Raw genomic sequence first — 15,328 nt, 5'->3', positions numbered from 1 at the left:
TTGGGAGTCTGGAACAAAGACACCAAAGTCTTTGTGGTTATTTTGTGATTGTCTTTCTCTTTACAGCATGGATGGCAGCTTTTCAAAGTCAACGAGGATGAGATGCTTCAGAGCTGCCATGTGTTATTGGAGTGGTAAGGTTTGTGCCTCTATTAACACAGGGTGAATTCCTGGGCTCAGCCTTGCTATTGTAGGGATGCAGCAAGAAAAGGTCAGGTGTCTCATAGGATTATCAACTATCCAGTTTTGGGCTGAACAGTCTGATTTTTGAAGGAGGTGTGTGGAAATGTTTTAAATATACACAAACCAACACAAAGGGGGCAATTTTAGCCTAACCGCCCGTCTGGAAACTGACGAGATCGGGTGCAACGCCTTGGGCAGTGTGTAGAACTGGTGTCCCACCTGATGCAGTGGGTTTCCTGCCCAAACGGAGTTAGGTTAAAATTACCCCCTAAAAGGAATAATTTTTAAAGTGGACCTTCTTTCTCCCCCCATGTACTTCTGTGTCTCACAAGGAGGCATTACTTATGAAATTATTATGGCTCTCAATGAGTCTTCATGAACCACCTAGCAAACATCAGTATTCAGGTGCTGATACCACCCCTTCCCTGCTCCTACACTGCCTCATGTCTGGTTTTGACTTAGGAAAAGGTGCCAAATCCAAGTACTTCCCGTGGGGAGGAAGAAAAAATTAGAGAAGGAGCTACCTCAGCCACTATTCCAAAAGGCCAATTACAAAACAGCATTGACATAAGGCCGAAGACCAGGATGCTACAATTGGCCTCAGTGCTCCTGGAGTAGGGAGGAGTAATAAAAAAAGTCAGGATTCCCAGTCTGATTGCTGTCCATTCCTGATCGCTGTCCAGTGATCCCTGCTGAAAAGTGGATGTGTGCAGATGGCAGGCGAGGACAGGATCAGGCTACGCTGCCATCCTGAGGAGCAAATAGTCTGCCTCACAGCACAAATAATCACTTGGGTGAAATACCGAAGGACGACCAGTACACATGAAATCAGCAACAAGTCAACACCTTCAGGAGGAGAGGGGAGAAAATTGAGGAAAAAAAGTCCCACTACAGTTAAAATTCTTTGTGGTAACTAATCTGACTTGCACATGATGGCTCATCATGTTTTCATTGAACTTCAATAAAATGATCATATATAACACATTTCCAAGCAGAAACAGTTTTCTTACTACTCCTTCCAACTAAAAGATGTAGCCCTTCCAAATGGTTTGTAGGCCAATTCAGACAGGTATAGAATCCACTATTATGACAGGCTCTTCTGATACTCACCTTTAAAGGGCATATCTGCTCTTGTCTTCAGGTACATCCTGTTGCTGCGTTTACTTCTGATTTTGTTGACATTGTAGCCCAGCTTATTGCAACGATTCCTCCGACAGCTGAGGCACATCCCCTTCTCGAATGTCTTAGTGTCAGGACATCGATACATCACGCTCTGCTTATCCTGGTGTAGGATGGAGTCGACGAAGAGGTGCACTGACCGCTCATGCTCACAATAAACAACATTACCAATATCTGCCAATAGAAATATGGAAACGATTCAAACATTCAACACTCAAAACATTCTCTTCACCCCTCCTGACAAAGAGTTCCACAGGTGCTGTCTGTCTTCCTGTACCTCACCAATTCTTCAGCTGTGGCCTAGGAAGTGCATGTCAGCAACCAAATTAAATATGGAGGTCGTCACAGCTAACCTGGTCATGTTCGCACCTAAAATTCAGACACAGTTCCCGGCAGGCAACTAGGGGTGGGCAATAAATGCTGGCCTTGCTAGCAATGCCCATAGCCTGAGAATTAATTTTAAAAAGTCACTGAACAACAATTAGGAATGGAAATGGTATGGGTATCTGTTCACTTCAGAGTCTTGGAAACTTCAATTAGACCTCATTAGGATCCTACAATTGATCTAAGTGTCCCTATAACATGGTCACAGACAAATTATAGGACCCCACTGAAGTCTAAATGAAGTTTCAAGATTTTGAAAGGAGCTGACAAAATTGACCCAGGCAACTAAAAAAATTAGGAAGCTTTGAGTAAAAAAAGAAGTTGCGTGGAACGTTTTTTACCCAAAGGGCAATAGTTTTGTGTAATAAATTAATAACAGTCCACTGATGTGGAATATAAATAGATTCAAGAGACAATTGATTATGCTCTATACAGAGAAGGGAATGAAGGATATCATGAGAACGTGGGGTGGGGGGTGGGGGGTTGGGGATGATCTCTGAAAAAGGAACAGGCGTCTTTGCCTTAGAGGCCGTTCCCTGCTCCTGGAAGTTCTAATATATCCTAACTGCTGTTTCCTTTGAGATCAGCCAATGCCACACAGATTGGCAATCAAACCCGGGACCTTCTCCGTCGATTCCTGTGACATTACTTGCAGTTAAGTCAGGAGATAGGCTGGTTTCAAATGTGGGTGGGCTAAATACTACCCAAGAGTCACACTTAATAGAGCTACTCTGCCAATCAGGATTAAAACAAAGAAACAGACAGTGAACTTACTAACTGACCCAGAGAAACTACCATATCTTAATAATCACTAACTGCAACTAAAAAGCAATTTGACGTTAGAGGGGACAAAATAACCAAATAAATACTTACTTCCATAGGCTATGGCATTGATGACATCATGAAGGCCACAACCAGGCTGGAAGCTGCCACCGTTTGGATAAACATCAATATGGCCAACAGGCTGCTCAATGCCAATGCTAACTCCTAGGGTACCATACACAAACGTGTGAAGCACATCTACAAAGTCTGCATCATCAGGGGAAAGTCGCTTATCAGGTGCAGCCCCTTCAAACAAAGGACCGGCTGGATCCAAACCTGGAAAAAAATGGGTTTGTTCATTGAAGGAATGCCTCCTCTCCGCTCACTCCTTTCTGGGCCCCCTGCCCTGCATGTAAGTAGTCAGATTTTGTTACTAAAATGTGGCAGTGATTGGAAAGGTTAATTTTTTTCCCCTATTACCCCCACCTCCTATCCTGAAAATGGCGACTCTTTCGAGGTAACAATCCATGACCTCCCTCAAGTGACCACTCTTCAGGTCTGAACCTGAACAGTGAATGAGGGCATGTTATTCAACTACCGCACTTACCACGGCTAAGCCTGACCCCTTTCTCATCCAAAATCCACATGCGTTCTTTCTAACAAAAGTCACTCAGTAGCAATCAGGAGTTGGAACACAGACTGATTTTCTTTCTCGCTTATTCAGTTGAAGCCAAATGTAATACCCGAATTCCTGCCCTGGCTGAGATGGAACCATAAAAGCACAGATGTTTACAGACTGAATGACTGCCTTCTGTGCTATTATGTCTAGGTCAGTTCTTTGCTTGAACAATCCATAACTAATCCCTCTTCCCCAGTCTCTCCCCATAGCCTTATATTTTGTTTTGCTTCCTTAAAAGATAAAATGGCCCTTGCCTCAGTTAATCCATACTCTTCTCTGCAACAATTCTCTGCATTAAGAAATTGCTCATAGCCTCTCTCTCTCGGTGATAATCTTAAATTGATGGCCCCTTATCATTGACTCCCCAACCAGAGGAAATAGTCTTTCCCAATTCAACCGATCAAAGCCCCATCAGTTAACTCAGCTCAGAGATACCCTCAGTACCATATCATTCAATACATTTGTGGAATATGGGATTGGAGTAGACAGGGCTGATGGCCGGCGCGGACACGATGGGCCGAAGGGCCTCTATCCGTGCTGTATAACTCTATGACTCTATGACTCTATTTGTCTAATCAGCCATCGGGGCCAGGAGGCATGCAACCATGATGTTTCCCCCATCCCAGCCTCAGAGGAAGTGCCTCACTTCTGTTTTTGCCTCCTGCAAGATGAACTGGCAGAGACAGCTATGAACTCACCAGACAATAAAGTCGGCATTGTGCCATTCCTTAGTCAAATGCCTCCCAAATATTTATACATTTAATTTACTTGGGTCAGAAAATTCAACTCAGCTTTATCAATTGATACCTGTTATTCGTCCAATTTTATTTTTTGCAGCTTTTCCTGCGAATCCCGCAACATGGGCACCCAAGCTGTAGCCAATCATATGCACCTTCTGAAGAGGTATTTCTGTCACCTGCTGCAGATGGATAATTTTTTAAAATATGTAATTAGACAACCTTCTTTTCACAGTAACAACTGACAAGAATAAGCAGCTCTTTTAGTACTAATTGTTATGTTCTTAAAAATGAAAAGATATATCCAACCTGGTAGGACAGCGAATTGTGTTGCTGTACGAATGCATTGCTTCACTGAAAGGCCCTTACCCAGAAGGAGCTTGAGATGTGGCTCTAGCCTGACTGTCGCTGATGTCCAGAGGTTACAATGGGCCAGAATGGTGTTCCATTTCTTAGCCCAATGTAGGCTAACTACAAAGCTGCATTTCTTTAAGAAGCAGAACGTCATTCTGGAGCATTCAGCCCACTTGAACCTTAGGGTTTGCCAATTTGTGGCCTATCTGCTAGATGGACATCACTATTATAGTGAGAAAATCCATCTCAGCAGATCGAGATTGATTGGCCTAATCCAGTCACCATGCTGCATTAATCAATTGAACCTGCTGCAAGTTCCCCTACTGTCGGCTGTTTGCAAGATATCATGGATAGAAGTCCACAACCCTGATTACCTAGCCTTCAAGCTTACAAAATTTACAGAGCTTATAGGCTGCTGAAGATAAGCCTAGCTCAATTGTAGCACTCCCACCTTTGAGTCAAGAAGCTTGTGGGTTCAAGTCCCAATCTAGGACTTGAGCACATAATCCAGGCTAACATTTCAAGGCAGCACTGAGGAAGTTTATTCTTCAACTATCACCACAAAAACAAATTAACTGGTCATTATCTCATTGCTGTTGGAGAGTCCTTTCTGTGCACAAATTGGCTGCTGCATTTGCCTACGTAACAACACTAAATGCACTTCAAAAGTAATTTATTGGCTTTGAAGTGCTTCAGGATATCCTAAGGAAGGGATGTATATAAGTGTTATATAAATGCAAGTTCTTTCTTCTTTCCTTAAGAAGCGAAATTGGTGGAACTTGAACATGTGAAACTAAGACAATTAAACCTTAACTAAACAAAACAGTTTATTTTTTGGGTGCTGAATTTTTGTGTTCATCAATGTGAAGGATCGTCACTGCTGGAGAACATTTCTAGTTTTTGCTTCAGCACCAAGCATCCCCTACTCTGCCTCCCTTGCTTCAGAATAGAACATCACTGATGCAATATTTTCACCTTCTGCACCAACCATCCTTGCAGCCTCTCTAAGTAAAGCTGGCAGTTTAATGGACTCAGACTGGCTAAATCTCAACTGAGTTGAGAGGATTACAGCCCGAGACAGGAATCTTCCATCCCCTCAGTTTAGATTGAATTTCATCAAGTCCCAGAGGCAAAGGGATAGTTTCACTGACTGGGTCATCTAGTCAGTATCTATATATAATTTAAAATGCTGTATCTGTAAGAATGAATGGCTTTCTGATTGGTTGGTGCTAAGCACCATTTCCTCTGTGCATTATGTGTGTCAAAATCCTAAACCAGCTTATAAAGAATGAGTTTATGATTTTGCAAGACACAGTACACAGAGGAAAGCTTCCTTCCACGTGATATTATCAGTCATGTGTTTGCCAGGATCCAAATAGATCACAAAATCAACAACAGAAAGGAAGCATTACACTGGCACCACTGTGTGACTAAATGAGGTAACAGTTATGTGTCTTACCCACACAGCAGATGACAACTGGAGGCATAGAACAGCCAAGGGCATATTTGCATTGCCAATGAGAGAGCTGGGAGCTGTCTGTTTCTTTACTTTAATCCAAACTGGTAGATCAACTGTTTCTGCCAGCAGATTTTCCCAAATGAAGTAATAAGCATGACTAAGACTTCCTATTTTGTACTTGATCCACCCACATTTTAAACCAGCTCCTTGTGGGCAACATCACTCCAACTCCAATCATATTAAATAGAAATAAATTCACAAAGAAGATAAAGAGGGACGGTGTTACTCTGAATTGTCATATAACCTCAAGTGTAATAAATAATAGACTTGCCTACTCTTTTTTATTGCTTTAAAATTATTGATCAGATTCAGCCTGAAGACAAGCATTTGGATAGATTTTTTTCTTTGCTGACATCACAAATGGGATTGAGAGGGTCATGGACAAAGCCCACTCTGAGTTATTGATAACACCACTGTAACAGAATGCTATTTGGTGTCTGCATGAGCTTGGATATCAACACTCTCACCTCTGAATCAAAGGGCAGTGAGTTCAAGATCTACTTCAGAACTCTAGGCCAACAATTCAGCACAGTGCCTAGAGACTGCTGCACGGTCAGAGGTGCCATGCCTTGGATGAGACGTTTAACCAAAGCCCTGTTCAGGAAGAATTTGATCCTATCGCACTATATACAATTTTACAGAACAAAAGGTCGTCATTTGGCCCCTTGTCTGAAAGAGCTATCCACTTAGTCCATTCTCCTAACCCTTCTTTGTTTTTCTTTTCTAAATATTTATCCATTTCCCTTTTAAAAGCTATTATGCATTTGGTTTCTAGTGGAGCATTCCATGACCTAACAACCTACCACAGAAAAAATTCTTTCCACCTCTACTTTCATTCTTTTGATGGTGATCTTAAATTTATGCCCTCTAATTACAGACTCACCGACCAGTGGAAATAGATTTTCACCGATTACTTTGATCAAAACTCCTCATAATTTTGTACATCTCTCCATCAGGCTTCCTCTTTTTCTGCTTTAATGAAATAGCCCCAGGTTCTCTAGATACTCTCATCACTAAAGCCTCTCATCCCTGGTGTAGCACTCAGCCATACAGACCAGAAAGTCCCAGGTTCAATTCCTGGTCTGGCCTCAGTACCCTAGGTTAGGGAGGCCAAAAAATAAAATCAGCCAGAATGTCAGCTCCTATTCATATCCAGTGTCCTGTGTGGATATCAGGTGAGAAAAGAATCTGGCTAGTCTGTGTTGGCTCACCCATGGTCCATTAGTCAATATCTAGGCTCACACTTGAATGAAGTGCGTAAAGCTGCCAGTGCTGAGGAAAACAAGGTCCAAGGAACCATTCCCCAATGTAAATTATCATCTTCAGGAAAGGAGGGGAGAAAATTGGAAAGAAAAAAATCTTTCCTGTTTCTCAAGTCACAACTCAAATTCTGCCTTGCCTTATAGGATTTGGCCTGAACACCTTCTGCTGGACAGTTCCCATCCTAGTATGTCCTAGAGGAGTGTGCAGCAGGAAAATCCAGTTGACATCAGCACATTGAAAACTAAATCCATGCTAACCATGCAAGCAAGATCAAGGATGAACAACTTTAAAAGATAAATCTGATCTAGGATGTATATTGGCATTATTTACCTGGAGCCAGTCAACTAACATAGCAATTTCTCTTCCAACTGCCTCTGAGTTATTGACAGCGACTGTGTAAAGCTGGTGCGCACGCTCAAGCCAGTTGACCACAATGACGTTCGCGTGTACTTCCTGTTTTTGTAGAGCTTTAACCATACCGTTGATCCAAGATTCCATCAGCCCAGTCGTCTAAAAGGAAAGGCAATGATAAAAAAGTCAACCCTTCACTTTCATTGATACGCACCACTTTGCTCAAGCCTGAATAGGTTGAAAAATGTTATTAATTTTTAATTCTAGTGCTCATCCTAGTGAATGCATTCCCATTTTGGGCACCCAGTTATCAGTACATACAGATTTGATGCAAAGTAAAGTTCCCTCTTACTCTCTCCAATAATGAGGATGGCTATCTTTTGCTTAGTTCCGAATCCAGCTGAGGGGAGGTCATTTAAAAAGAAAACTAGGGGGTCGATCATGCACTTTGTTCACACATATGCACAACTTTTAAAAACAAACTAGTGCTGGAAAACTTAACTTTTCTGTTCATTTTTTTATTTTTCAACATTATTGTATGGCCAACTCTGAAACCAGACTGTCCGATTGGAAAACAGATAGATGGTCACCTTACCAACAATAGGCCTTAGCTTCAACCTCAGAGAAAGCGTACCTCACTGTACTAATGTGACGGTTTCTATTTCCTACATCAGCCATCCTCATGGCCTGCTTGAAGAGGTCACCAGTTAGTGTCAATTTTGGGACACTGTTGTGCTGTGGGCCCCTGGTCAATAGAAACTGGGCTGAGACTACATAGAATGTACAGCACAGAAACAAACCATTCGGCCCAACAGGTCCATGCCGGTGTTTATGCTCCACATGAGCCGCCTCCCTTCCTACTTCATCTAACCCTATCAGCATATCCTTCTATTCTTTTCTCCCTCATGCATTTATCTAGCTTCCCCTTAAATGCACAATGAGACTATCCAAACTCATTTCACATAGATCCTTCACAGCCAACAATTAGAGAAGATTTTAATCCCATCAATCTGGATTGAATTGGAATCTAGCTGCAGGTATGATAAAATACTACATTAATCTACTTTGCTTTCCAGCCCATTTTCAATAGGACTATTGTATAAATGGACATAAGATAATAAAATTGGCTAGTGTTGTTTTTTTTTAAATTTTTATTCTAGGCATATCAAATAAGTACAAAAAAAATACAGATTCCAGGAAACTGAAATACAGCAGCTCTTGCAGCGAGCTACAAGATACAATCACACAGCATAGCCAGCAGCAGGCCAACAAACTGTTAACCTTGGGTATCCCCCACATGGAGATGAGATTCTTTCTCAGGGTCTTCCTCCACTTTTCCTTATCACACTGGGCTGAGCATTTGGAAGAGGCTAACAGTTAGAGGCACTTCCTTAATCCAACATCCAACTGCCATTGAGTATCTATAATTGCCTTCCAGCTGATCTGATGCTGACCTTGCTTGCTCTTACTCTGAATATAATCTTGGTTCAAATGACAAATTTGAATTATTTGATCGACTCAGCAGATCAACACATGCTTTTCATTGCTAGTGTCCATTACATCGTCTAACTGACATCAGATGAACAGTAACCTTACAGCACACGCGTCATTCTCATAAGGTCAATTATTCAGAGACTGGGATCACAGCATTTAGCACTCTCTCAATAATTAGCTACAAACTTCTAAATGCCTGGAAGAAAGAGCCTCGTTCCAATCTGCTGAATCTCAGGTTATATACTATATTCATTGCATTATAACATGGCCATTGGTAGCCGGACAGTTTGCAGTTATTAATGAGGAATTTGCCTTAATAAGTGTGTCACATTACATCATATCATAAATTATAACTGAAAAACTCAGGTGCCAAGGACTAGTAGCTTTGTTATAACATATGTTCTTAGAACCACAAGCTCCAAGGTATCAGCACTTGGCTCAGTGGTAGCACTCTCACCTTCTGAGTCTGTAGGTTCAAGCCCCACTCCACAAACTTGAGCACATAATCTAGGCTGACAATTCAGTGTAGTATTGAGGGAGTGCTGCACTATTGTAGGTGCCATCTTTTGGATGAGGCATTAAACCAAAGCCCCGTCTGCCCTCGCAGGTGGACGTAAAAGATCCCATGGCACTATTTGAAGAAGAGCAGAGATTTTTCCTGGTGTCCTTACCAAAATTTCTTCTTTAACCAATAACCATCACAACATATTATCTGGTCACTTATCTCATTGCTGTTTGTCGGATCTTGCTGTGCGCAAAGTGGCTGCTGTGTGATTCCCTACATTACAACAGCGACTACACTTCTACAGTACTTCATTGGCTGTGAAGTGCTTTGGGACGTCCTGAGCTTGTGAAAGGTGCTATATAAATGCAAGTTCTTTCATTCCTGGTAAGATACTGAGCCATATAAGCCAGGAAGATCCCAGGTTTGATCCATGTTAAGTTAGCTGATTTAGCGAGAGATAGGGAGTGGGATGCTACAATTGACCATAACAACCCTGGGATAAGTTTGGTGGGGTGGGGGGGGATATCACCCACTCCTGATCATGATACAGTGACCCTTGTTTTAAACATGTATGCGTGTCGATGTTGGGCTTTTAAATCTATTCATTTTGTTTGGCTATGGTTTATTTAACAATATTACGTCACTAGAATACTCACCCTAAACATTTTTTTTTTAAAAACCCTCCTTTTCCAACAACTTTATAAATCATGATTTTATTTTTAATATAAGTATTAAATGTAAGTTATTGAAATGCACTGTTTCAAGAACCTTGTTTTAAAATGGCTGCTCGGCGGAGTTAGGGAGAAAATAGGTCAATAAAACAAGATTTTTGAAACAACCTATTGTAAGTGAAGAAAACACTTTGTTTGAAGAAAATACAGATTGTTCAGAACATCAAATAACTGAATTTTTAAGGGTTTTAATCGCTGCAGCTCCCTGAAATGCTAAAATTATTTGACAAGATTTGCTAACAGAGTTGACTGGATATTTTTCTCAATAGGGCAATGTTGTTATATCCGAGGTAGTCAATTGAGCTCCTGGGAAGAGAATAGGTCAGAGTAGCAGACTGTAACTCACCGTCCAACCATGGATGATAATGAATGTTTTGGAAGTCGTGTTGAAGCTACATTCCACCAGACTCTCTCCCACACCTGCAATAATGTCACATTCTTTTTCATCTGTATTTTTTGAGCTCTGAAGGTTAAATTTCGTCTGAATATTGCTGTAATCCCGACCTATGTTTTCTTTATGCAGCACATTCTGAACTGCTTTGCCTGTAAGAAAGCCATGAAAGGTCAGGTTGTGGAATTGCTGTTAAATACAAGGTTGCAGTTGAACTGAAAACGAAATAATAATGAAATAGCAATTCAACATGCACAACCTTTGATATCTGGTCTTAATCCCCAAGGCTGTGTATAGTCTAGAGACACAAAAGGAGACAGGAAAAAAAGACTTATGACTGCTCAACAAGATTGGATCAGGTTGTGCATGATTGTTATGTAGAGATAGCAAAGTGGTACAGTAGAACAATATTAGACCCACAGGCTGTTAAGTCAAAACCATCCTAAGCAATAAATTATATGTGTTAACATATACAATGCCTTCCTTCTTATACAGTCAGTTAACAGTGCATGCAGATTTTGTATAGAAAGAGAAAAGTAAATTCCATTCATTTTCTTCTTTACATCTAGAAACTGGACTGGATAAGTCTGGGAATTTAAGCTGACGATCTTCCTCTGTCCATGCAAGATTTTAGGTAAGGTAATTTAGGTTCTATTTTAGGTAAGAGAATCTTTTGTTCATGTTGTTCAGTAAGGGTCAGCGTTCCAAAAGTTCAGTTTTCCAACACATATCCACTACACGTCGAGGAGTGATGTGGCATGTGTGCAATTTTCAATTGAGCTGCGATGGATTCCAGAAATTCAGAACAATACATAAAAGTCATGACAATCAATAAATCACATCAATGGCAGAGATCTTCTATTTTTGAAGTGTGTGAGGCAGCTTTCAGTGCAAATACCTTCTAGGAAGATAGAAATAAAAGAGTAAACTGCACTTCAGAAGATGAAATCGGAAATAAAAACAAAAATTGCTGAGAGTGCACAAGTTTATCTACATCGGATAAAAGAAAGGTTAACGTCAATAGAATCCTCCATTTCTTTGGTTTGGATGAAAGGTCCACCAGAAACATTAACCTTTCTTCATAGGAGGATGAGGTCAGTGGGTAACATAAACTCACATTCGAATATATCTTCTTCCTTTCACCACTGGTAGAAAAAAAAATGGCCAAATATATATATATATACTCATGTTAACATTAAAGAACAGAGAAGAATATACCCAATTGTTTTCAACATTTTTGCTGAATTTTTGTGAAGAATGTAGGTGCTAAAATATGAAACACTTTTACGTTTTGGACAACTAGTTTTATATAGGCATATTATGCCATGATAATTGTCTGTTAATTATCAGTCAATAAACTTCTAGTGATTACATCGCAATTATTTATCCTTCAGCGCGGACTTCATCACACGTCAGTAACAAGTGACAAAGTCCACACTGAGCCACATAGACTGGAAAGGTCCCAAGAGCAATTGTTGATCAATCTCAGATAAGCAGCAGTTCAGATGCTAAAATGAAAACCTGCGCTCCTGTGCTATGGTGGGGGGTTTGGGGAGAAACTCCGCATAGGTCCCCACACCCGAGTGTTATCCAGTGACCCCTGTAAAAAATGTGTGTGAGTGCACATTGGCTGAGGACAGGGTTAGTGATACACCCTGCAGTCAAATAGCATGCCAACTCTCACTGAAAAAGCTTACACAAGAAGAATAACCACTTCTGCAAGGTAATAAGAGAGAGGCTGCTACTTATAGAACCATATCCCAACAAGAGACAGCACCTTTAGGAGAGGAAGCGAGGGGAGAAAATTAAGAAAAAAAAACATTTACCAAAAAATTAAACAGCTGAAGAGGTAAGACAGGAGGGGTAGCAGAGTTTTTTTGAGGAGGAAAGAACAGGTGAATCCAGAATTGGCCACAGATATTAAAACCATTGACTACAAACCACCACTATGCTACACAACACGTACAGTGTAAAACAGAGTCAATCAGAAATGCAGTTTTTCTATTTTGCGGTTCCTGTCACCTAAATCCATTCTATGTGTAATTAGTTAGTCAGATCCTAACTGGACTACCAAGCTGGATGCCTTATGAAGGAGTGTTTCACCTCGGGGAGGAGGTTGGGCAGGAAGGATCAGCGAACGGTAAACTAAGATGCAATCATGCTAGATTCAGTCTCACTTCACAGCAACTGTCAGCACTAACTTTGAAGTTACAGGTGGGAGGGGGAGGGGAGATAGTAATTGGTTCATTTTTGGATTTTTACTCCAGATATTTTTCCCAGGTTTAACATCGCAGACCACTCCCGGAGGTGAGCCCTCATTCCCTGTTACCTAGAGTGTACCTTTACCTGCCCAGTAGCTAGGTAATTTGTAACAAGCCAAACTGAATAAACAGAAAAGCTTTGCTACTGCATTTCAGCTACTGGTTATATCCCGTGCCCTTGACTTCAGATGGTGGTAGAATAAACATTTGCATTTGAATTGAATGACTTGGCCTTCTCCTTCACATAACTAACCAGATTCAATGGGCATAATTTTGATTTTGTACGATAGTGTAAAACAGGGTGATAGCAAATCAGCAGACCGTTTTACACCTCTCCCGATGTAAAATGGGCTGCTGATTCGCTATCACCCTGTTTTACGCTATTGCACAAAATTACCCCTAATGTCGGTATTCTACGACTATTGTATGAATGGACCATTCTTTTTTTTTACAAATGAACCTGGTTTTTAACACCATATGTATCTTCACAGAAAGAAAGAAGTCAATACCATGATACAGTATAGACAAAAAGTACTTTACTTTTTTCATAGGGATATCAAGGTTGGAATGCACTGCCTGATATGGAACTGAGCAATACAGTTCCAGATTTGATCCATAGTCTGCGCTGAGTGAATTAATCTCAGCTGGGGCAATAGTTGGTGAGCTGTAATTAGCTGCTCAACCCCTAAGGCCAGAGTGGGGAAAATTAAACCAGGATTCCCACTCTTGGTTGTTATTTAGTGACCCTTGCTGGAAAGAGCGTGTATGAGGATATTAGGGAAAAGACAGATTCAGGCATGGCTGTGATTCCTCCCATCGTTAAATGGCATGCTGACACTGTCTCAACTCACAGATGACGAACTGTCACTTGAGTCAGGTATTGGAGGGCAACCAGCCCCAAGAGAGGAAGAAAAAATATCAGTTGTCAATATTATCAGTAGTAAATCAGATAAACTACTATTGGAGCTATGTTCTTCCAGGAAACCAGAGGACAGCCTGTGCATACTGCAAGCCTGAGAGTGGAGTTCATTGTTACAACATGGAAACTTAATGCTGCATTACTGTGACAAGAAGCATCTGTTCTGATTGCCACATGTAGACATCAGAGCAGGCACTAATACATGTTTAAACTGGCAGCCAATTCAGCTGCCAGCAGTTATAACTTAAAGGGGCATTGTCATCTGGTAAATTATCTTGCAAGCCCAAACAATGCGATTAGAGTCATTCCATTTCCAACTGTATCCACAGCTACCTATTTATTAACTTTATTTTACTCTCAGTAAAAAAAATTGAGGCTAAAAACTTAATGTAGACAGAGACAGACTAATACCTTAATGAAATGTAAAGGCTACTTGGAATTTTGACTTCCTCGGAGCTCTCCTGATGCCTCTGCCCAATGTAGAACTTAGCTATTCAGAGCAGCAAGGTGTCCAGTTTGATCCCCAGACTGTGTTGAATTGGTTGATGTCAGCTAGTGGGCATTACTGGTATTACAGTTAGTCTCAACACTCCTCAGCTGGGGAAGGAGAAATAGCCTGGATTCCACTCCTGACCGCTATCACTGATTCCTGCATTGAAATTCTGTGCGTGTAGGTGTCGGGTAAGGATAGGCTCTGCTCTTGGCTCGGTTCTGATGTCTTGCACAATTGTATACTCTATCAACACTCCCTGTGTAGGTTCATGTTCTGAAAATGACCACTTGCGACAAATATTACAAAAACAGCAACTTGCATTTATATAGTGCCTTTCACATAGTAAAACATCGCAAGGTGCTTCACAGGAGCGTAAACAGACAAAAATTGACACTGAGCCAGAAAAGGAGACATTAGGACAGGTGATCAAACACTTGGTCAAAGAGGTAGGTTTTAAGCAGAGCCTTAAAGGAGGAGAGAGAAGAGGTTTGTGAAGGGAATTCCAGAGCTAAATATTGGAGAACTGTATTTTAGAACTGTACCTCAGCAGATATCAGAAGATTTTTCAGAAGAAATCGAGGGTTCCATTGTACTATCACTGTCCAGGACATGGAAAAGTATGTTGGAGCCTACTCAGCTTCCAGAGTATTGCATACTGGTTAAACATTAAGAGGTGGGGAGCATCGGCAATAACCCTAAACATGAGCTAGGCTTGGACTCTATGCTGTAGAAATCTCACTGAGGTAAGAGAAGTTTAAATTGAGGAAGACACATAGGTTAAAAATAATAATGTAATGCCATTAAAACTGTATGGATGCTTAGGTTTCAAGCTGATCTTGCTTATAGAATGGTTTAACAGAAAACTCCATGGCCTAAAAAATTGATGGTGCTGCACCCATTTTTCAGGCGCAAAACGGGCACCTACGCATCCAATATGATGGGCACTGCTAGCTATATTGGATCGGCCTGCCCCGTAGGCGTCCAGGGCACAGAACTATTTAAAATTATGAATAAAGCATTCAAATTAGGGCCCTATGCATGTTGTAGGACCTTTTTCTGATATTGGTCTGCCCCAACTCCAGATTCGCCATGTGCTAAACTCGTGGCACTAACAGGCAAGAAG

General features: G+C 41.1%; 1 protein-coding gene across 2 annotated transcripts in view; it reads right to left on the bottom strand.

The window, feature by feature from the left end:
* LOC137321223 (endothelial lipase-like) overlaps positions 1-15,328 on the bottom strand; it is a 33,860-nt gene that overhangs the window by 14,324 nt on the left and 4,208 nt on the right. The window contains exons 2-6 of one of the 2 annotated variants that reach the window (XM_067983543.1): positions 10,488-10,684; positions 7,391-7,570; positions 3,995-4,106; positions 2,620-2,844; positions 1,294-1,536 (exon numbers count right to left, since the gene is read on the bottom strand). In XM_067983543.1, the coding sequence (XP_067839644.1) occupies positions 1,294-1,536; positions 2,620-2,844; positions 3,995-4,106; positions 7,391-7,570; positions 10,488-10,684 (957 nt within the window). The remainder of the gene's footprint in view (positions 1-1,293; positions 1,537-2,619; positions 2,845-3,994; positions 4,107-7,390; positions 7,571-10,487; positions 10,685-15,328) is intronic. The other variant, XM_067983548.1, reaches the window with a different exon arrangement.

The sequence above is a fragment of the Heptranchias perlo genome, chromosome 1 (genome assembly GCF_035084215.1).
Source record: "Heptranchias perlo isolate sHepPer1 chromosome 1, sHepPer1.hap1, whole genome shotgun sequence".
Taxonomy (NCBI): domain Eukaryota; kingdom Metazoa; phylum Chordata; class Chondrichthyes; order Hexanchiformes; family Hexanchidae; genus Heptranchias; species Heptranchias perlo.
This window is presented reverse-complemented; position numbering and strand designations above follow the sequence as displayed.